Genomic DNA, 24298 nt, shown 5'->3' on the forward strand with positions numbered 1-24298 from the left:
AAAATTATGTAGTCTTTGACAGTTTCATAGCATAGTCAAGTCAATTCATCTTTATTTATAAAGCGCTTTCAGGTCTAAAAACCTATTTTTCCTGGAGGCACAGTCCACCTACTAATAATATGTACGTAAGAACATTTTAACAGGACAGCTATTCAATTTTCACAAGATAAACTTCGAGGCATCATGAGACAGTGAATCAAGTTTGAGGGAGACATTAAAAACAGTGTCCAAGTGTCCTGTCAAAATTTGCCTTTGCTAGAAACACGGTGTATCCATCCATTTTCCGAAACGCTTATATGACGGTAAAAGATATCTGTAGGATCTCTCTGGGTAGACAGAAAGGCTGAATTGAGGTGTACAGCATTTTATTATCAGGTACTACCCCAAGCTAAAAGTATGGAATCATCAGTCTTAGACGAGCACTCACTCAGACGTTTTATTCTGTAGCTCAAACTCAGATAAAAAGCATGAAACAGTCGTAAGGTCATTCCAAAGTGCAACATCTTGGCTTTCATGGTAGTCATGGCAGTGTCGATGGGAATGGCAAGTCTTGAAATTCACAAAGTGGTCCAATCATCCACCAATAAGAAAAGCCCATGGTTGCCTTACAGGTCCAAGTTTGGTGGTTTTCTATTGGAATGCTATGCATAAAATCGGATTAATCTTCAGTGTGTTTACCGGGATGTCCTGAAATCTCATTTCGGAGCACTTGGAAAATAAAGGCTGAGGCTTTTATTCATTTTCTGCATCAATACAGGACAGTTTGGTGGAAAGAAATGAAAAGTTTGGGATTGATTTTAAGCGTTTGTGTCATTTGAATGTCCCATAAAGCTGGTTGTTCACTCGGCAGATTATAGTCAACAAACGGAAAGAGTGAACCACCTTAAAAACTGACCGGCTGCTTTTATTCAGACCTTTGTCTTAAAATATCATTAACCAGCAAAATGTGCCTCCTGTTGAAAAGCGGGCTCTGTTTTTGTTGGCTTCAAATGTTGAGGAGGATTTGTTCCTCCGTGCTCCGTGAGAGAGAGTGACGGCTTTACAACTTTGCTGTTTTCCTATACGAAAATCCCCTTCTACTAAAAGCAAAAACTTTTGTCTATAAAGTAAAACTTGAAATAGAGTTCCGTACATGGTGGTTTGACGCAGATAGATGGTGTGGTATTATTTTCTGGCAAAGAAGAAGGCAAACAATTTAGCGGATGAATGGATAAAAATAGAAGGACAGACAGACAAGGACTAAAAGGAAAACAGGCAGACATTGATGGACGCAAACATGTCTTATTTGCCAGACTGATGTACGGCCGGACAGACAGATCGATAGATGTATGGATGGAAGGAAATAGATGGAGCTAGGTTAGGGCTTACCAACATGGTGTCCATGGGCACCAGGTTGTGCCCCTCAGGACCACTTGAGTAGATTAAGGGCATGTTCTAAAAATAAATCTCTGATAGTCAGTGATAGTTGCTAGTTAAAAAGGGATTTCCTTGGAATGTTGACGAGGCGATTATTTGAACACTTGCAGATATCTGTTTTGAATATGTATCAGTTTGTTTTCTATGTTGTTGAATTATCATTGTAGGCAATTTGAGTATATTTATTTCAGAAGTGTGTATCAAACTGGTAGGCCTCATTAATCAGTACACAAGAAGTAGCTCTCACTTTCAAAACGCTTGGTGAACTCTAAAATAGACAGTTGCACAATAGATACAGCCGATGGACAGACAGACATAGTTGGACAATTGGACAGAATGATTGATGTCTTGATAAATGAACAAAAGGAAGGCCAGTTGGACACACGATTGATGTACGGGACAGATCTGGTCGATGGATGGACAGACGTAGTTAGATGGATGAATGAAAACCTGACATAGACAGATGGACAGACGGATGGTGAAAGAGATACAGTAGAAATATTGTCGGTTGATGGCAGACAGCTCACTAGAAGAATGTACAGACAGACTATAAAGATGGATGGACGAACATACATAGATAAGACCAAGTTCTATGGACAAGTGGAAAGATGGACGGAGGAAGATGAATGGGAGGACAGACATAAAACGATGGATCGTTATATGGACATTCAGTAGCCTCGTAGATGGCTTGACTGACAGATATTGATTTGATTGCAGGTAGTCATGCTGCATTCGAGGATGGTCGGAAGTCCGACTTCTCCGAGTTCAAACCAGGAAGTGTGTAAGGGAACTCGGAAATTCCACTTGCCAAGTCGTAAGAAAAAAAGGACCCCGACTTCACCGGCGGACTACAATGTGACGTCACTTTGAATGGCAAAACACAATTTACTCGTGTATAAAACTATATTCTTTCTTCACTCATAACTATTCGACATAACAACAAAACTATTTATCATTAGCCGCCATTTTGGTTATTTATGTTCGCCTAGAACGCTTTCAGGTCGGAACTGGGAAAAACCAATTCGGATATATCCGACTTCCGACCATCCTCGAATGCAGCATCAGTCGTGTTAAAAAGCTGTCGGATGAGCCATGAAAAGTTCATCATTAATGACGTGTGCTTGTGTTTCTGTCTAGACTCATCATTGACTACTTTGCATTTGGGGAGGGGAGGGGCTGTAGTCCACATAGTGTGTGTGCGGTCATGTGTGTGCGGCATGTGCGATCCTCAAGAGGTCTCAGCTACGCCACTGACCTGTCAGTCATATAAGCCTAGGGCAAAAAGCTATTTATTACTGTAGATAATGTGTCGTTTGCAACATGAAGGAACATCTAATTACTGGAGTTCATTTCCTCGTTGTGCCGCATGAACATAGCTGCCCGCCTTTCCTGCCTGCACGCATGCACATGTTGGCGTTCCTAGAATGTCAAGATGGCCACCTCTTCAACATACAAGCCCTCAGACTCGTTCCTTCATCAACCCGTTGCATCTAATTATCATGAATGGTCTTGTTCCGTTGTTTCCCTAATTCTATTGTCCACCAAATCACTGTGACATTTCCTCATCGTTATGTCACACATCCACAGGGGTGCTATGCTCACTTGATTGTCTTTCTTTTTTCAAATGCAATTATTTCTGTTTTTCTTTTTTTCAGGAGCTTTTTTGATCCCCTACATTCTTTTCCTGGTCATCGCGGGGATGCCATTGTTCTACATGGAGCTGGCCCTGGGCCAGTACACGAGGGAGGGGGCGGCCACCGTGTGGAAGATCTGCCCCATCTTTAAAGGTGAACTGGATTTTGCACCACACATTGTGCTCACGAAAAACACGTAATCGTCCTGTTATTTCCTTTGACTTCTGCTCTGACTCTTTTGAAACATATTTAGCATAATCTAGTTTCCACCGTGATGAAAAAGCCAAAAAGTGAAAGATAACTGAAGTGAAAAATCTCCAGAGTAACTTTGTGTTTCTCCATCATCAGGTTATTTCCTGGTACGATGACAGGACTGTACCATTTTTTTACTCTTGAGAAAGGCGAAAGATCAAATTGAGCCTCAGCTGTTCAAAAGAAAATGCCTGCCTGTAACTGACAGGAAAAATTGGTGGAACGACCGAGTTAGGTTAAATCTGTTGTTTTTCGAGCTAGCAGGCTAGTTCCTGGTTCATGGATTATAATGACACAGGATTCTACCATTTTTAAACGGTTAACGGCTCCTTTGTGACAAATTACAAAACTTGAAAACAATGTATATGCCACCGCTAAGACCAGTGTTCATTTCCATAGTATCTTTATCTTTTTGAGCCATGTGTTTTTAGCTTAACAGCAGACAGCAGAGTGACCTGATTCCTGCTTATTTTCAGTTCCTGTTTTTATCATAACCGTGACAACAAGCCCACCATTTATTTCCATTCATGTCAAGTGGCTGACGTCACTTCAGGCCATATGTTTGGATGGGGAGCATGTGCAGGTACGCCTCTATCCTAAATATAGATGGGATGTGGAACTAAATTACAACACTAGAAAGTTGCCCAAAGCTTAATTTCTGTAAATCTTCGTTGCATCTTCTGCAATCATGGTTATTTTTGGCTTGTTTGTTTCACAGGCCATTTAGCATTGTTTTAATGTGTTTATTAGAGTCTCGCCGACAAATCATTTAACTTACAAGAAAAGAAAGATTGAATGTTCTAAGAAAAATGTCATCCATCAATTTTCCCAAGCGCTTGTCCTCACTAGGTTCATTGGAGCCTATCCCAGCTATCTTCGGGTAGTAGGTGGGGTACACTTTGAATTGGTCGCCAGCCAGTTGCAGGGCAACAACCACTCACACTCAAAATCACACCTAATTTAGACCTATAATAATTTCACAGATGTACACGCAAAGCTCCGTTTTAAACTGTGCTGAGCTGTGTGCGTCTATAAAAATACCAAAACAAGTCTTGCCAACCCCTGCGCAGATGTACACGTGTCTTGTCCCAGACATTTTTTGTTGATCACGAAAATAGAGTCCCTAGTGTCTAAGGAAAATAATAGTAATAATACAAGAGGTTTTATCAAATTTAAACGGTAATACAGGCAAAAAAAAAAAAAGTATTTATTGCAAATGCTGACATGTTGCCTTGCTTCACAGGTGTAGGCTACACAGTGATTGTCATCGCCCTTTACGTGGGCTTCTACTACAACGTCATCATCGCCTGGTCACTCCACTATCTGTTCTCCTCCATGACCCGCGAGCTGCCGTGGCTCAAATGTGACAACCCCTGGAACAGCCCCAACTGCACCGACCCCAAGGCCATCAACGGCTCGGTCTTGGGCAATGGTACCTCGTACGCCAAATACAAGATCACCCCAGCGGCGGAATACTATGAGTAAGTGACTTTTTGAGTTAACTCATTTCACTCTTTGGAATGTGCTTGTTCCTCGACAGCCGTTTGCAGTAATTCAATGCCCTTTCATTGACGTCTCAATTTCAATGAGATGCCAATTGAACAAGTATTGCCTGCAGTTTTGTTTTTTTTGTGACCTCTTATAAAACCTGGACTCTGATTTACAAAACATTTACTTTCATAACTTTATTTAAGGTACTAGATAGAGCAGACCATAACATATACACAAACAATGAATAGTGTTTCAATGCAATAGTGGCACTAGCATTGAATTTTCTCTGTATGAAATAGGGGAGACAAAAATAGATTTGTTATCTAATGGCAAAACACTTGCAATGTTACAAGAATAAAGGCTTAGCATAATGTAGTATTAAGAAAAAAAAGTCACAATATAAAAAAAGAAGTTCGTTCAGAACAATGTTGAAATATAAAGTTAACAAAGTCAGACTATAAAAACAATAAGGAAGTAATTTAGCAAACTCCTAAACCATGTAAAATTATGTAAACATTTTTGAATTAGCTCGATTCATTTAGAATCGCTCCTAAAATTGTAAAAGTAACAGTAATAAACAAACCTGCTTAAACTAATACCACAGAATCAGTTAAATCTATTTCTGTTTTTATTGTACTCACCATGTAAACAAAAAGTAAAACGTATGTGACTTAGTAGTTTTTACTTTCATGACTTAACCTAGGAGCTAATCAGAGTCAGGAGTCAGCCAACCAACAATCCAATCAATGTGATGAGCTGCTGTGTTGGTGCTAGTTTTGCTTTCTTGACTTGCCCCGTGTGAACCTAACCTAGAGCAAAAAAAAATAAAAAAAAAAAGCTCTCAGAGTACCAATATTGTTTACATTTTGATGTTCATCAATCCAAGGAAAACAGGTTGTTTAAAATAGCAAAAGTTCAGCACTGTTGTCACTTGCGGAATGAGTGGCTGTCCTGTCAAGAAATGTAGCAAGAGCACAGAGCAGAATGCCCATTGAGGTGCGGATAAAAAGCTGACAGCGTCAGCTAAAAACGGTCAGAAATCCCTGCCGCATTTTCACATCTCTGTTGAGGAATCTTTGAGAAGTAAAATATGAAGCAAGAATGGATGTCATCAGAGGGACACCAGGGATGAAGCCACTGCTGTTTGAAGTTCGCAGCAGAGCGCCAGTATTTCCCACAGCGCTACTAGGAAAATATTCTGTGGATGGATGAAGCCAAAGTTGTGTAGTTTGGAAGGAACAAACAAAACCTTTGTGTGGAGAAAGAAAAGCACAATCCTGAACGCGAAGTATGGTTGTTCGAGGGCAACGTCGTTGGGGACTGCTCTGCTACTTTAGGGCCTTGCTATTATCAATTTTATCAAGAAATGTTGCACTAGAACTGCTTCCTTCCATATGTCTGCCAATAAAAGGCTGATATAAGATGGCTGATGCAACAGACAATGACCCAAAGGAGAGAACTGGATGGTGTCAACAAAATAAGGCATCCGGCCCAATCTGGTTCCTGACCTTAACCTGAATGAAACCCTGTGACATGACCTGAAGAAAGTAATTCACACCAAGAATATCACTGAACTTTCAAAATTCCTCCTAACTGTTATGCTGGTCTGATTTGCAACCACAGGAAATGTTTGGTTGAGGTTATTGGAGGCTCAAATAGTTCATAAATCTCAATGGTTCACTTTTTTTTTTTTCCCCAATCTGCACTGTGGCGTTTGTTGTGTTCACTAAAACATGAAAACATCAGAACAGATGCTTAAAGAAATTTGCTAAATCTTTAGATAGATAGATAGATAGATAGATAGATAGATAGATAGATAGAAGGAATAGAATAGAGGAGATACTTATTTTAAGAGTATTGCTGTTGGGTCTGGCAAGTAAAAAAAATAAATACATTTGGGTGGTTTGGGAAATTCACTTCAAGCATGCGCCGCTGCAGTCCGGACCATTTGGAAACGCTTAATACACTTCGTACATTTTGTATGACTACATTCAACATCATGACAAGGTTCAGGCAACAAATACATGGCAGTAACAAATATTGAAGCCATAAATTTATTAACGATTCTGATTATAGAGTAAACATCGATGACTCTTCAAGACAATAGTTCTTTAAACTCCACCCGTCCATTGTGTCCTCCAAGGGTCATACTTAATTTATGACCAAATGTGATTACAAGAGTGTTTGTATGTTTATTATTGTTGTTGTTTAATGAGCATTTGTGAGTTAAACGTTTTGGCGGGTTTTTACTTCATCTGGGGCTTTATTAGCTCACTCTTTCAAAATTGTTTTCTTTCTTCGTCATGACAATGTTAAATTTGTGGTTGTAGTTAATGGGGCGTAGAACAGCTCGTATCATACTGAGAGCTGTTTATAATACCGTGAACTCTTTTTCACAGTTGAAAAATCCCAAGGAAAACATGAGAATCCGATACTCGAATGAAAATGTGTCCAGAGCACTTCTACACTACGAATGATAATCACCAAGTAATTTAACACATCATGTACTGGACAGCAAAGTAAGTTTTTTAATTTTGAAACGATGTAATGATAACATCATGATGACCCTGGATGTGATGCCATGTAGACAATGGCTGGGCCCCAAACACCGAAGCGCATTCTTTGAGGATATGAGCGTTTTTAATGATATCCTCCAAATAGATCATGGATGTCACTACGGGTGTAATTCCTGCAAGATTTGCTACTTAAACAGGCTGTCTGCCGGTTTCACTCAGGAAAATGAACTTTTTAAATACAGGATTTAAACAAACAAACTACTTTTCAATTTATAGATATGGGCTTTTCATAACATGTGGGGGTGATTTTGTCCAAAACCCCCACACCACAAGCCTGTATTTTGCCATTTTGTGTTTGTTTTGTAAACAGCGGGCCGTTTCTGTGGAAGGACAATGTTTTCACCCCTCCAGCCAATCGCAGAGCGGGGGGTGGCTGTCGCAAACGGGGCCGGGCGAACGTGTCGGCTGCGTGACGTCACTCCCGCGGCAATTTGAAAGCACGCACAAATTATTATTATTTTTTTCACTCAGTCACTCACTCACTCACTCACTCACTCACTCACTCACTCACTCACTCACTCACAGATGCTTACATGTGTGAATGAGTGAGTGAAAAAAAAAATCAGTGTGATTGGCTGGAAGGGTGTAAACACTGTCTTTCCACAGAAACGTCCCGCTGTTTACAAAACAAACACAAAATGGCAAAATACAGGCTGGGGGTGTGGGGGTTTAGGACCAAATCACCTCCACACGTTATGAAAATCCCATATCTATAAATTGAGAAGTAGTTTGTTTAAATCCTTTATTTAAAAAGTGCATTTTCCTGAGTGAAACCGGCAGACAGCCCCTTTAAGGGCCTGGATACATTGCAATCGTCAAATTTTTCACAAAATTTTGCACTGGACCTTCCCTTCTTTCAGTCTGTCTGCAAATAGGGTAAGACAGGAGTTGTTGTTTTTTTCTTTCTTTCAGAAAACACAACTAAAAAATGAAAAATAAAATCAGCAGATTGAATTATTCCGGTCAAATTGGATCATTTGTGTTTTCCTCCCACATTTTGTTTGAAGGCGCCGTTCTTGTTTAGTTGCTCTGTAATCACTGCAGACTTTGCTGCCTGCATACACCCGACTCAATGGCATCACTGAGAAGCGAGCACAGCAGCAGAACCAGCTCGCTGTGTGATGATAAGAGAAAATGTGTTTGGACTAACTGGGCCAAAGGGACTCGGATTGCAGTTACCAGTGAGCGTTCACAGGCTGCACGCTATCCACAGTATCAGCCGGACAAGGAGGCCTTCGGGCATTGCAACACCGACACACAGCGTCCAGGTCAGAGAGTGTGCTGTACATTTATCATTCCAAATGAGTCTGTGTCCTCCAGTGGCTATCTGGCTCCCAAAAGTCCACCGAAAAGAAAAAACAACAACAACAACAACAAAAAACCTTTGAATGTACTATCAGCCCTCAGATAAGGCCACATAAAAGTGGACTTTCACAGATCCCTTTTGGCTTGTCCGCCTGGATGTCGTTCTGCTTCGCGTGTCTTGTTTGTGCTTGGATGTTGTGTTGGGTTTCGCCGTTTATCAGCACCGCATCACATGCCGACTCAATTAAATCTGGAGCACAGGAAACAAACAGAAAAATATATTGAAGTCAAACACAGTCGCTCCTTGGTGCTTTGCCTCTCGCTGGGCCATCGTAAAGTCTTTGTCGCACATCACGTGTCTTCAGCTTGAGACTTGAGGTTGCAAAGTTTCAAAAATGGGTTTTGTCCCTTCATGATAATAGAAGAGCAAGAACATTGTTCCTCAACTGTGGTTGAAGTATTGATAGAATTGTTGATTGTGGTTTATTGAGATGAGAAGGAATTTATAAGAGACAGCAAGAAAATGGAGGAACATGAACCAGAAAGCATTAGCAACAATGACGCAACAAATTCTAAAACACGATATTCCCAATCCGTGGCATTATTTAACGGTGTCAGCACCACTCTTTGTCTACTTTAGAACAACAACTACAACAACAACATGGTATATTTTGAACTTAGGACGGCGTATTAGGGGCACGGAGAAATATATTTTATTTTTAGAGGGCGGGGCCAATATGACGAGAAAAAAAGTGGCAAATTTTCCACTTTTTAATTATGATGAGAAAAAAAGTGGCAAATTTGCCCACTTTTTAATATGATGAGAAAAAAGTGGCAAATTTTCTGCTTTTTAATATGACAAGAAAAAAAAGTGGCAAATTTGCCGCAAGTATCTCCTTGTTTGAAAACCCGACCGAAAAGTACATTTTAATGAGTTCTTCCACCGTGGACATTTTGCAAACTCTGAATTGTGTAGCGTGACACATGCGTTTCCTTTCTGCCGGCACTACACTTGACACAAACATCTGTGCGACGAGAAAAACGTGGCAAATCTGCCACTTTTTTTCTCGTCTTAATAAAACATGGCAAATTTGCCACTTTTTTTGTCGTCCTATTGCCCCCGCCCTCTAAAAAAATAAATTAAAAAAATTCTACATGGCCCTAATACGCCGTCGTATTAACTTTATTTTCATTGTTCCTAGCACCAAATAAGTATTTTACAGTAAAAAAGAAAAGGCACCCCCACGACCCTTGGTTTCAAGTTCACTGTTTGGTTTACATTCAGCAGAGAATTGGTGGGGAGAATGCAGTCAGTAGTAGTAGTAGTAGTAATTATGAATAAGTCATTTCGACGAGTTGCCATTCAATTGGAGGGAGACTATGATTTGGGCGAATGCACTGGTCTTAGCTGTCCATGTCGGAGCGAGAACCTTGATGACGAATTTGAATAAGATTTGTCACAGGATGTCCACGTTGACGGACATCAAAGATGGACTCAGTCCATGTTCCTCATCACCATTTGTGGCCTCAACCAAACTCGTACAACTTTAAGGGATTATTTGTCTGTGTCAGTAAAACCCAACAAAAGAATGCTGCTGAACTTTCCCATTGATTCAAAGGTGGACTTTTTTTAATGACATTTAATTTGGCACTATGATTTTATCAAGCCATTACAAAGCAAGAATCCTACTTTATATTGCTTTATTGATAGTTACTTGGTTAATTTGTCAATTTTCTATGTTGTAGCACAGGGGTGTCCAAACTACGGCCCGGGGGCCATTTGCGGCCCGCCATACATTTTTTGGCGGCCCGCAGCAAATACTAAAAATAATTTTTCAATGCTGTTTTTAAAAAAATAAATAAATAAATAAAAAGAGGGTGGATTAAACATTTCTAGCTACGCAAAGACACAAATTTTCAGCTAATAATTCAGTTTCAGAAATAAAAATAGTTTCATCCACTTGTTGCTTAGTGTCAAGGGTCAATTTGTGAAAACATCACATTAAATTAATGGTTCTCAAGTGTGGTCAATTTACTACCGATTGTTCTTGTTGTGGTTCAGAATGTCAAGTTGGGATTCAGCTGCTGCTCAATGGAGAGGCGAATCTATTATAGTGGCACACAGGGGTCACTATTTGCTTTGTCACTATTAGAAGTTTTCTAAGTAACTGTACATTATATCAACAATTTATAATTGCTTCATTGATTTTTACCGTTTAACTCATTCACTGCCATTGACGGAAAAAGACGTCAAATGATGATATATATATATTTTTTTTTGCTGGTCTGAATGAATGTGTTAATAAATAACTTTAAAAAAAAATCAAAGTGGCCCTTGCAGCTTTCTAGTTTTCTGTATGTGGCCCTCAGAGGAAAAAGTTTGGACACCCCTGTTGTAGCAGTTTAACTGATCAGTGCAGGAAAACTTAATTTTGTAAACTAATTGTTCTTGAACCTACTGGGATTATATCACAATGATTAGTTTTGATCAGAAATTATTGTACTTATGAGGTGAATAAGTGTCATGAGTAGAAAAGTCTGAAAGATTTTATTGTTTTGTTTTATTTTGTTTTTTTTCCAAGAAGTCAACGACTTTGTATTTCTAAGCCATTCTATGAGTAGCTGGAAATAATGATCTCACAAAGACAACATATGACGTTATTCGTCTTCATCTCACAAGAGACTCTTGGAGCAGACAACCTTGAATGAAGATGTATACAGACACTGCTGTCAAATAAACCTGTATTTAAATACATTATGACAGTTATTGTCGAAAATGAATGTTTTATTTTTTCAGCTGAATTCTAACTCCCAAGTTTTTCCCACAGTGTGATCTGCTGTATTTCTTGAAAAAAAAGAAAAAAAAAGAAAACATTTATAATGTGCTTGAGAAATTTAGCCCATGGATAAAACAGATTATCTGTTATACATTCCAAGTATCTGTCATTGTGCTACTAAGCTTATACATATTCTAGAACACCTTTATAGTGTGTTAAGAGAAATGCTCTGCAGTAGTTGCATACTTGTTAGGCTTTCAGCAACATAAAACTGTATTTGGGCAGAACTGGACAGTATATCACCAATAAGATAAAAATTCAATATCCTTCCATATGTGCATAGTTGCCTCCTGTTCAACTTTCCTGTCACACTCCAAAATAAAATAACAGGAAAGCTGGCATTTGCACTGGAATGGGAGGAGCCAGAGGTGGTTTTGATAGCGTGCTTCTGGAAAGAATTTGTACAAGGATTTGTAGTGTATCTGAAGCAATGTTATGCCACATCAGGCGTCTTGCGCCATATCGCTTTCAAAATCTATGAAATTCTTGCTGTGATAGGGTCAGATAATACATGAAAGTTTGATGATTGGTTGAAAATTGTGAGAAGCGGTATGGAACGTGTACTCAAAATGAAGAGGATTCTTGGTCTGACATGGTAAAATAATACCTGAAAGTTTGAGATCGGACTGCTTTAACACAGTCGTGCGTGTGTGTGTGTATTTGTATCCATGCAGACGTGGCGTGTTGCACCTCCACGAGAGCAGAGGCATCGGGGACCTGGGCCTCCCCCGCTGGGAGCTGTCATTGTGCCTGGTGGTGGTGGTCTTCATACTCTACTTCAGCTTATGGAAAGGCGTCAAGTCCTCAGGGAAGGTACTAGCCCGCCACGCCATACTACAGAATGGTTCCATTTCAAACGTGTCTGGTTTTCCCTTAGGTGGTGTACATCACGGCCACCATGCCCTACGTGGTCCTGTTTGTGCTGCTCATTCGAGGAATCACCCTGCCGGGGTCCATGGATGGCATCCGGGCCTATCTGCACATCGACTTTAAGAGGCTCAACAATCTGGAGGTCAGCAAAAAAACAATAAACATCAGATAAATGAAACGAAATGTCATTTTCCCATTTAGATAGGTTATGTTAAGAATTCTGTGTTCTACTGCTGTAGTTGAGACTTTTATCCTGTCATGGGTTGAGGCAGTGAGCCACATTTGTTTTGGCACAATTTTTACACGCAACCATCACATTAAAAAACAAAACAAAAACCATCTATCTATACTGGCAGTGGCTGGGTTTAGGATTCTTAAACCTTTATTAGTTGCATGAACGAATGCCATACAAGAATAAGCACAAGTTAATTATTCAACTATTAATGTGTAAAAAAATAGGGATGTTCGATACCACTTTTTTTTCAGACCGATACCGATACTCAGACCCTCAGTACTCACTGATACCGATACCAACTGCCGATACCAGTAGTACATTTAGACAAATTAAAAAAAATCACTAAAAGATATTTTTAAACAAATATACTTCCTTTAACACATTCACTGCCATTGACGGCTATAGACGTCAAAGATTTATTTTAACTGGGCTGGCAGGGAATGAGTTAATTTTGACAAAAAAACAACAACACAGTCACTCTTCAATAGTCTTAACGCTCAAAATAAAACACAAAAATGCTCTTTTAGTTTAAGATTCACAATTTTGAAGTATTTCCAAACCGGTGAAGTTTTGATGAAAAACTGCTGAAGCTAGCGCTAGTTACAGGCAAGGAGGACTCACTTAACGTCTTCCCCCTCTGCCATCGGTCGCTTGTACTTGCGTCACGTACTGACGTACTCGAGTACTTGTGACGACAAGTACTCGAGTACTTGAAAAAAGGCTGGTATCGGCCCGATACCTGGTATCGGTACTCGCCCATCCCTTGTAAAAAAAACAAACAAATGAACAAACATTCTAAACCATGGGTAGGCAAACTTTTGTGCTCAAGGGCCAGAATTGTTCTTTTTTTTTTTTAATTGGACAAAAGGGTCACATCACTTATAGAGGTTAAAAAGAATAATTCAAATTTATATTTAAAATACTTTAAATAATTATTTACCGATACCACTTTTGATACATACAATTTGCCCCAAAAATACAATGACAGATAATTTTCAAAAGAAAGACCTCCCAACATAGCATTTTTCTTAAAATTGCATGAAATTAATGACAATTTTCTGTTCTTGTGATTTCTAATTTCTAGTTCCTGTTCGTAAAACAGCCACAAGAGGGCGGTTTCCATCGTGAGTAGTGATACCTCGAAATAAGGCCTGGTATCAATTTTAATAAGAAATAAAAAAAATCATTTGGATTCATATTTTGAAATGTTATCATTATTATAATTATAATTAATCAAACAATTATTTAAGATATGTATAGAAAGTGAATTTAAAAACATATGAATGAATTTTATTTAACACATTTTCAGAAAAAAAATGCTTTGCTACTGTTGTAGCAGTCTTGATAGCGTAAGTGTTTGGTGGGTGGGTTTAAAAAACATACAGTAGGGGGGGTATAGTTTTCCCAACCCTGCATTTTCACTTTCTCAACTTTATTGACAAATATTTTGATCCAGAACAAGCGTTAGCTAGCGGGTAATGTGTGAAGCGAACATAGTAGCCTACATTTTCATTATATATGCTCAAAGTGCACGTCACAGAAGGTGCAAATCAAAGTCCTTTGGTTCACAAAAAGTCAGTCCTGTGAAGCCAACTGGAATGGGGACGAAAACCCACCAAAGAACATCTGGAACAGCGTGAAACATCACTTTAATGAGACATTGTATGCAATTTATTTCACAATTTAAAACTATTCCCGGGGGTCTTAAATTACGATAATCAAATGTTTGTCAGATTGTTTAGTCAAAATATAGAAAGGCAAAGAATTACAGCACATCTAATATCCGCTAAATTGGTTCAACTTTGTGGCTATTTCAGCAATGTTTCCAACCCCTCTAGCGACTTAACCCCTCAAAAGGATTGAGCAACACTACAAGTCTAGTGACTTTTTGGAGCGTTATTAGGGTTTGAAGGAAGTGGAAAATTTCCGGTTAATTTCCAAAAGGTTTCTGGTCAATTTCCATGTGAAGTTAAACTGGGGGATTTGGAAAATTAGCACAATTTCAATAAGTTAGCAATTTTTTAAATTCTTGTAATTTTGCAACTCCAGGTGTTATTAGAGAATTCTCGAGACGTCTTTCGGAACAGGACATGTTACAGCAATTCCTCCATGTCCAGACTGCAAATTAATTAATGGTGCCTGTGCAAAGCCACCACTAGCTAATTTAACTATATGCAACCACCCGCCACATCAACCCCCATTTACTTGACAGTGGGACAGACAGCAGACAGCTCATTCACAGACACATTTTCCAAATTAGGCACATAAAACATTTCACTCAGTGGTTTGATTTCAGCCCTGTACAAGTTAGTTTTCCATAATAAGTCATATTTTAGTCATGGCTACAGGTGCTCATCTTCATCTACCATAGCACAAAATCTGCAGCTAATCAACAGTTGCTCAAAGTTCAGGAAAAAACAACAACATCAAAAAGCTTCTACAGAGAACTGTTTGTGCAATTGTTTCTTATTTGCACACAAGCTTCTATCGTATTTCCTTATGTAATCTTATTTGTCGAATACCATCCGTTGAGATATTTTTCCTTAGTGCTGACTTTAATCGAAGTTGTTCGGTGCTGAATCAAGACCGCGGGGATAATAAAAGCGTATTCCCAATTACAGACTCAAGATAGCATCTCTCCCTCGCTGGGCTAATTAGAGAGAGAGAGAGAAAAAAAAGAATCTTGTTGGAATAAATAGAATTGACTTGTGAGACACTGATGTTCGTCACAATATGAATCTTTGTGAGCAGAAAATGTGCTTTCATTTCTTCATATTTAGAATTTTTGTAGAAATGTGTATTTATTTCACTGGGCTAACCGTTAAAAAGTTGTCTTGTGTTGTTTTTGCCAATAGGTGTGGATCGATGCAGCCACTCAGATATTTTACTCCCTCGGAGCAGGATTCGGGGTGCTCATTGCTTTTGCTAGCTACAACAAATTTGACAATAACTGTTACAGGTAAGCAGAAACATACTTCTTAAAGGTCTTTGAATTTGAACCCAAAAGGCACAGCACATGCGGTGTATTAGTGGTTAGCACAGCTGCCTCACAGGCAGTTCTGGGTTTGAATCTGGGCTCAGGTCTTCCTGTCTGGAGTTTGTATGTTCTCCCTGTGCGCGTGATCGTTTTCACCGGGTCCCTCGGCTTCCTCCCACATGCCAAAAACATGAACGTTAGGTTGAGTGACGACTCTTAAATTATCCAAAGGTGTGAATATGAATGTCAATAGTTGTTTGTCAAATGTGCGAGGCGACTGGCTGATAACACTGTTAGCTAAGGCTAAAATCCAACAAAAGTACGGTAAATGCAGCTCTGCTTACCTTTTGGCTTTGACATAGTGTTCTGGACAGTTTAGTCCAGATGTTGCCGCCAAGTCGTGCTCACAGAAATCTGCTTTGGGGGTCGGTATTAGTGTTGTTCCGATACCGTTTTTTGGCTCCTGATACCGATACCGATACCCAGCTTTGCAGTATCGGCCGATACGGATACCATACCGATGCTTAAGGTTTTTTTTCCTCAACATGAAAAAGCTGTCCTGCCATTGGTTCAATAGGATATCTTAGATCAGCATGCAGTGAACATGTCACATATCAGTGAATGTCGTGCACGAGCAAGACACAAGATGCTGCATCCAAAATCCTATATTAGCGTTGGAATTAATGGTATCGGCATGTTACTTGTGAGTAGTCACCGATACTGATACCACTGTTTTAATGCAGTATCGGCACCTCTGCCGATACCAGTATCGGTATCAGAACAACACTAGTCGGTATTATGAGACTTTATGAGCTATTCAGACTTGCACATTCTGAGGAAGGCGGGGGATTTCATTCCTATGAGACCTATTTTTGAGAAGTGGGACTGACATTTTTTTTTTTTTTACTTTTTTAAGCCAGTGTCTGATGGATGCGTCAGACATTTGCAGACGATTTTGCTAATGAAGTCCAATCTCTGCTCCCCGCTGCAGATCAAAACAGTTCATGAAAATGGACTGAATTTTCTTTTCCAAAATATACTCAAGGAACACTTGAGTAGGAACATGTAACCAATTCAGTGAGAGACAATTCAAGAGCAGAAACGTTAAAACAACATTTTTCATTGACATTGTTGTGCCTTTCGTGTAATGTGTATTTGTAGATAAAAATGCTATGACATCTCATTGGCCGAGTTTCAAGTGTGGTTATGAAATAAGCAACAACTATTCACACTCATATCGGCAACAGATGTGAGGTGACGTAAGGTGAATCTCTTCACGAGAGTATCATAGCTAACTCAGTGTTTCCATACCTTTTTCGAGCCATATTAGAGAAACACCACGTAAAAAAATCACAAAAATACCGAATATATTGAAATATAACTTCCTAGCCTTTTTCAACTTAACGATTTATTAATAAGAAAGTTTCCGCCCAATGACTTAATGACGGACAGGCATCTGAACGATGGTTATTTGCACCCCAAAAGAATGATACCATTTTCGGTGGTGGGGTGTGCCTCTAATATAATACATGAGTACAGAGAAAAAAAATGCTTTGAAGGATGATTTTGAAGGGGATAATATACTTTGCATGATAATTAAGTTAAAAAATATTCTATGTAATGTTTTACACCAAGCGTTTAAGTGTGACATGGATGTGTTTTGTTTTTTTTTATGTAATGGGTGTGGCCTATTTTCAGGTGCTCTCAAACTACAGTACATTATTTATACATAAATGAAAATGGACAATTTCCTGTGACACACTTGAAGATCTCTCTTCACACTGAACTAGCTCACTCACTAGTTATAATTACAGGAATATATGTCTTGACTTTTTTTTGTCTCTCCAGGGATGCTCTGTTGACCAGCACTGTGAACTGCGTCACCAGTTTCTTCTCAGGGTTTGCCATCTTCTCCGTGCTGGGCTATATGGCGTACAAACATGGGGTGAAAATAGAAGACGTGGCGACTGAGGGTGAATAAACGCATCATTCGAACTTGCTGAACTTTGCCAAAGACATGTTGCCTCTCTGTATGAAGCAAAAGCAGTCATTTTTCACCATATTGGAAACTTTTGTCCTGGGGTATGCTCTTCTAAGCCGCTAAAAAAAATAAAATGGAAAAATTATGACACAATTATATCAGAGTTTTAATGATTTGTTAGTAGCTTTGTTGATTTAACTATCCCAGTTTGAGAAAGAAAATAAATGGCTGCCTATCCATACACCGTGTTTGTTTGTGCACACATAGGGGCAGGATTGGTGTTCATCATCTACCCAGAGGCCATTTCTACGCTCCCGGGCTCAACGTTTTGGGCGATTGTGTTCTTCATCATGCTGCTGACTCTCGGCATCGACAGTTCAGTGAGTCCCGACCGAGACCTCAAAACATCACAGATCCAACAAGAAGTTATATGGATGCAAATGTGTACGGAATTCTGTTCCTGGGGCAGTGACGTAATGCAAATTTCATTTGAATGCAGGTTATTGTAATCCATAACCAATGCTAACATTGTAATCATAGTCACTATTTGTATGAAACACTCAAATGAAAAGCAGCATGTTTGGCCTTCACGTGCCAAGTGATATTTTCTCACGCTGATTAACTAATATTATTTACTACGTGTTTTGAAGGATATCTGCAAAGAAGCATATCGTGTTTACTCTTCAAGGACTGATAAAACTGACACAAAGCAGCTGGGGAAACACTTTTGAGGTCATGCATTATTCCAGTACTTCGATGTACTGTTAGCGACAATCCGCAACCAAATAAAAACTGACCCAGGATCTGTTTTGTGTCCCTATCGTTAGCCTGCATTGAGTTTGGGTTAAAGTAATACATGTTTTGTCCATCAGATGGGCGGCATGGAGGCCGTCATCACAGGCCTGACAGACGACTTCAAGATCCTCAAGAGGAACAGGAAGTTGTTCACCTTCGCCACCGCCTTTGGCACCTTCCTGTTTGCGCTTCTCTGCGTTACTAACGTGAGTATCACGAGATTCACCCATCCTCCGTGCTTCAATACCTCAATAGGCAAGTGTCCGTCCAGCTTTTATTGTTGCTGTTCCTTACACTGCAACGCCTAATGTAAAGATTTCAATTCAGAACCGTAATATGAGCCAGAATCCTTGTTTTACTGTGCATTCAAATTTGTTTGAAGTCCTAATTTTTTCTATAAATCCTATTTTGAAACCCTGACCCAGAAATCACATCGTAATTTGAAGGCCTCAACCAGATTTGAAACCCTTGAAGCTGTAGTTTCAAAGCCTAACTTGAAAACCTAATTTGAAACCCTAATCCTGCCTGAAAACCTACATTGAATTGCTAATCCTAGATTGAAACACTAACCTTGGCTTGAAATTGTAACCATCTTACAAACCATATTTTGAAACCAGCCCAAGTTAGAAACCCTAATTTAAAGTTTTTAAAGTCCAAACACTAACTCAGGTTCTAAACACAAATTTGCAACTCTAATCCTATACTGAAACCCTAATTTCAACTTTAAAAGTTGAATTAAGTTAAAAACCTGAGCCGAGGCTGGAAATGCTAAATTGCAACCGCACCTTAAAACCCTAACCCTGACTTGAAACCCTGTTTTCATGGGGATCCTCTACAAAAAAAAGGATGTCCTTAATAAGAAGTCATCATATATGTTATATTGTCCATTGTCAAAATTCGCCACGGTTTATATGCAGTCTACGGAAGTTACATGTGGAGGAGCCTGCATGTGAAGAGTCGAGGAGAATTTGGACCCAGCTAATGCCTGTTCATATTCTGTGAGCAGCCAAAATGTTTAGTTTTTCCCTCCCATCATCGGATCCTTAACTCATTCACTCTCAGCCATTTTCACAGAAGCAATCCCGTTCGCTCCCGGCTGTTTTACTGGAGTTTGACTGATTTTGCAAGGCCCACAGAATATTGTGTTCAATTGCTATATAAGCATGGAACCTATCAAAAGAAAGATTAAAGTCTCTTCTTTCATCAGGAAAAAAAAGTATGTTTCTATCTGTTTCCGTTTTGCAGCAATTAGCATTAGAAGAGAGCTAAGTTTCATCAGTTTTCGCAAAATCTATTTAAAATTGTAAGTAATTGAGCTTTTTTTTCTACATGGCCCTGGTTGAAATCCTTTGCTCTGCTGCCACCTGATTGCCGTTTTTGTAATAACTACCATTTCTGCAACCGTTCTTTGCAGTTGAGAGGCTGCATCAAAGCCTTCTGTATGCTCTAGCATTAAAAAAAAAAAAAAAAACATATAAAGACGTCTTTGGGACACTTAGAACATTAAAAAAAACGTATTTATATGTTATTGGGAGTAAATGAGTTAAATTAAAAGTCATATATCAACAGTCACCCATTTGTCATGGATTAACCATGAAGATCTGCTGACATCGGGCACGTATCAAAACACGGTGGGAATAAAAACGAACACGTCATATCTCATGATGCCTGGAAACGTCAAAGGCGCTCCTTCAAGGGAGCGATCAAAAGAAGAACTCAGATTAACCGATTAGTGTTTAATGAAAAAGGCATCCAGGATGCCCAATCTGATTTTTTTTTTTTTTTTTTTCCCCTTCCTCAACTTCTGTAGACCTCCCAATTGTAGCAAAATTAATTGGTTGGCTTCTGTTAACGAAATCAGTTAAATGGTTAGAAAAGTGAACTCATGTCCTCCGCCTGCTTCTTCCCTCATATGAGATTTGGAATGCAAGATGCAACACGAGTCAAAGAGTCCACTCACTAAAATGAATGCTGACAAGCACCACTGAGGACTTGCTTATCCACTGGTGAATAATTAGATCTTGAAAGGGAGACAATTGAGCGCGGAGGCGTTTTGATTTATCTGCCAAAAAAACAACAACAAAGTAATTTTGTTGACTCTTTAGGGTGGCATCTACGTGCTGACTCTGTTGGACAAGTACGCCGCCGGAACATCCATTCTCTTCGCCGTGCTGATCGAGGCCATCGGCGTGTCGTGGTTTTATGGTATGGAATTCTATTATCCCGTGTCCCCTCCCGCCTCGGGAACAAGCTCACCGCGTCGTCCGTCTTGTTAATTGAAACGACGTAAAACACGACCGCGAGTGTCTATGGAAACAACAACAAAGTGTTTCATCCTTTTAATGAAAGGTGACGTTAATAAGCTGCATGAAATGTGTTCACCTGTAAATTAATAGACTCAATTGCACTGATTTGATGCAGGCTGTCAAGAGCTGCAATGAATTATTTCATAACTACATAGATGGCGTTTTTAATGGTGAACTTGTGTTCTGTAATTAAATAACGATTCAATCTAATCAGCCTTTTTAAATTTGCAACCCCCCCAATTAGCTATTAGATTTGGCTAATCGACTTTTTTTTATATTGTGTTCACCTTTATGTGATCCTTCGGCCCACCAATACGCATGCAAGGGCTTAATGGAGACACGCAGCGGGGATTGGAAAGGAAATTGCCATTTTCCACTGCCAGATTAAAATCTGTATACTTTAATTCGGTTTGGGAATTCGCTGACAGTTCTTTTTTTCTGGATAGTTGATTTTGATATACACGTAACTGTGGAATTAAAGTATTTGTAGATGGAAGAAAGCAAGTCATTATTTTCTTTTTAGTAATGAACAGAAATATTTAACTGTTCAAAAGCATAGTGTATCATAATAAACAGTTTAGAGTGGCTTATAAAGTCTACAGATCCGTTTTTAAATGAAAAGTGAGACAAAGCAAAATCATTTCAAAACCTTTTTCACCATGAATAATTTTTAAAAAAAAAAATATTTTCAAGCATGGAAACAGAAATAAGCAACTGAGATAAAATTAAGCAATCAAACTCATGTTAAATGGGAGTTTGCACACACCTGCCACTAAAACGTATCCGATTAACCTCCAAATACGTTTCAGATGTTCTTGTTATGCCGAGCTCAAACTACGCGATATTTTTTTTTTCTTTCATGACAGTCGCGCTGTCAGATTACCCGATAAATTTGTTTGTCTGCAACACGTTTGTCGGGTCAAAATCGGGCTGTTTTCTTGTTGTCTGACGAAGGCATTAGAAGACAGCATTGTTTGCGCTAACACTAACTGACATTTGAAACTGCTCATAATCCCCTCCTTCTTGACTAAGGCCCCAGTTCCAACTGAAGAAAAACAGATCCAAAGCATGTTGCTGTCCCTCACCACCTAGGTGTGGTGTTCACTTGATGTTAATTAAGCAGTGTTGTGTTTGAACGAACTATACAAATCTCTCTGGAATTACGGCTGAAAATATCAACCTTGCTTTCCAAATTTTGCAAAAACATCCTTCAAAACTCTTTGTGTAAAATAAGTTTGAATAAGATTGGTTAATTCTGCACACAGCCACATGACGCATTGTGCAGCCAAAGTTGTTTAGGTTTACTTCCCCAATCTATTTTCTTTCTTTTGATTGAGTTGCACTGGTTACATTTTTCAGGTTAAGAAAGGTTTTGAAAATTGTTTGAAAATTGTTTTGAAAAAAACACCCCAAAAAAAAAATATATTTTTGTTTTTCTTTACTCAAAGAAATGCCACAAAATTTAGAATTTTAGAATTTCTTACATTGTCTTTTTCAACTATATCAGTATAAGTGCCCAAGGACATGGGAATCTATTGGCGGACAAGCCCAGAAAAACCAAAACAAGATTTTTTTTTCTCCTTTTTTTTAAGAACCTTTCATGCACCAAGTCAATCAACTCTGCTCACTTATGGGGGGCTTTGAGGGTTGTCTTTTGGGATCACATAGTAGTTGGTTTAAAAAATGCATCATCTTCTTACAGGCGTGGACCGCTTCAGCGAAGATATTGAGCGGATGATGGGCTTCAAGCCAGGACTTTACTGGAGACTGTGCTGGAAATTTGTCAGCCCTGCTTTTCTTTTGGTAAGGAAAATGAACTGTATACAATGTATATGTAATATACTTTTAAGGTTAATACTTTTAAAAATGACTTTTAGATGCTCAGAATCCAAAGAACTGTGCTGTGACGCTACAGAAGACAAGTGCTATAAGAAATGGATGACTGGAGGAATTCTGAGCACTATTTAACTACTATTTCATTTGTTAGTGCCCGTTTGAGTCACTTTGACTCTCAGAAAAGCAATGTGCAAATGTCAGTGATTGCAGATGTCTTCACTTGCTGTTAAATGAAAAAGTTTGTAAAGATAATGAAAACATTGTAGCATGTTAAAAGTGAAGCTCTCGCACGTCCACCATCACGTTGTTAAACAACACCCAGAATGTTGATATTTCTAGGAATTCGCAGGGTTTTCCCCCTGGAACCGAGTGGGCTCCAAAAGTCACGATCCCCACACCAAAAAATAAATAAAATAATAATAATAATAATTAATTTAAATAAATAAATGAATAAATAAAAAAATCGTATGTGTTTAGTTCGACAGCGCCAGTTTTACAAGAATGCCTTTGACGAAGTTATTTCCAAAACAGATAGCTATAAAGAACTATGAAGTTCAATGAAAATGTTTTTGTCAAAGATCAAAATCAAAACTCAGCACTAATAACTTACAAACAACAAATAAACTTGCTATTATAAATATTTAACATGGGTGTAGGGCTGGGCGATATGGCCAAAAAAGAAAATCTCGATTTTTGCAGTCATTCAGGACGATTACGATTTTAATTGATTTTAACCTAATACATCCAACAAACGTTTATTTAAAGGTTTCATTTATTCAAAAAATAATTCCTGTGCAAAATGTTGAGACACCAGTAATGTATACTGATTCTAGATTAGTTTTAACATACACTTAACATTCATAGTTTGTGCTTAAATGCCACAATTAAGTAGTTGGTAGCTATTGTAAACAAACTCAATTTCACGATTTCACAAATTTTCAACAATTCAATTTTTTTAAATGACGATGTATCGAATTAATTAGATTTATTGCCCAGCCCTACATGTGTGTAATTTCTGGACTTTATTAAGATGCTACTTTTTTTTTTCATGTTTTGAACTCAGCAGCTTAAACGCTGATGTGGCTAATTTGTGGATTTTTACAGCCTTAATATGTTGTTTTACACTAATAACCATATGTATGAATGTATATCTCCGTTGTTAGAAACCAAAACTCAGAGAGTCCATGAAGAGTACATCAATTAGCAACAGTCTCTCAAAAATATCAACATCCCTGTATTCTCGCCTATTACGGTACTAATAAGTGGCATCAAATGTGACGTGCATAAACCTCAGCAAACATCCCTGTCCAAGCCCCATACTTGTCTAAGGCATACACAGCAAAACAAAGTATTTATTTTGTAATTTGATCGTTTGAGTTACAATGGTGGGGACTTCTCAGTAGATTTTGTAGTTGGCGCATATGCCTCAGGCTATCCAGAATGATGAGTCAAAATATCTTGCGCCATTTTCTTTGAACCATGAAGTCATCTGTTAACACAAAATACTCACAATGATGATTTGGTCCATATTCCCGTGATTCACACCAAACAAATACATTCCATATGAGATTCACGTTCCTGTTGTATATGAAAAATGTCATCGGGAGCAAACCACAGCCGACACTAAATGCACACACCAGGAAGGCTCTGGCCGGCCGTCTGTCTAATGTACTTAACACCTTGACAATGCCCAGGTCAACACACAACAACATTACAGCCCCCACCTCTGTCGCCAAGCCAACTGGCCTCAGGCAGACACAGTGCAGCTCCAGCGCTTTCATAACTCA

General features: G+C 38.9%; 1 protein-coding gene across 2 annotated transcripts in view; it reads left to right on the top strand.

The window, feature by feature from the left end:
- slc6a2 (solute carrier family 6 member 2) overlaps nt 1-24298 on the top strand; it is a 31910-nt gene that overhangs the window by 4757 nt on the left and 2855 nt on the right. For both annotated transcript variants that reach the window (XM_077518168.1, XM_077518169.1), the window contains 10 exons: nt 3072-3203; nt 4546-4783; nt 12186-12324; nt 12389-12523; nt 15472-15575; nt 17442-17566; nt 17842-17954; nt 18447-18575; nt 20475-20574; nt 22378-22478. In XM_077518168.1, the coding sequence (XP_077374294.1) occupies nt 3072-3203; nt 4546-4783; nt 12186-12324; nt 12389-12523; nt 15472-15575; nt 17442-17566; nt 17842-17954; nt 18447-18575; nt 20475-20574; nt 22378-22478 (1316 nt within the window). The remainder of the gene's footprint in view (nt 1-3071; nt 3204-4545; nt 4784-12185; nt 12325-12388; nt 12524-15471; nt 15576-17441; nt 17567-17841; nt 17955-18446; nt 18576-20474; nt 20575-22377; nt 22479-24298) is intronic.

Source organism: Festucalex cinctus, chromosome 4, assembly GCF_051991245.1.
Source record: "Festucalex cinctus isolate MCC-2025b chromosome 4, RoL_Fcin_1.0, whole genome shotgun sequence".
Lineage (NCBI taxonomy): Eukaryota > Metazoa > Chordata > Actinopteri > Syngnathiformes > Syngnathidae > Festucalex > Festucalex cinctus.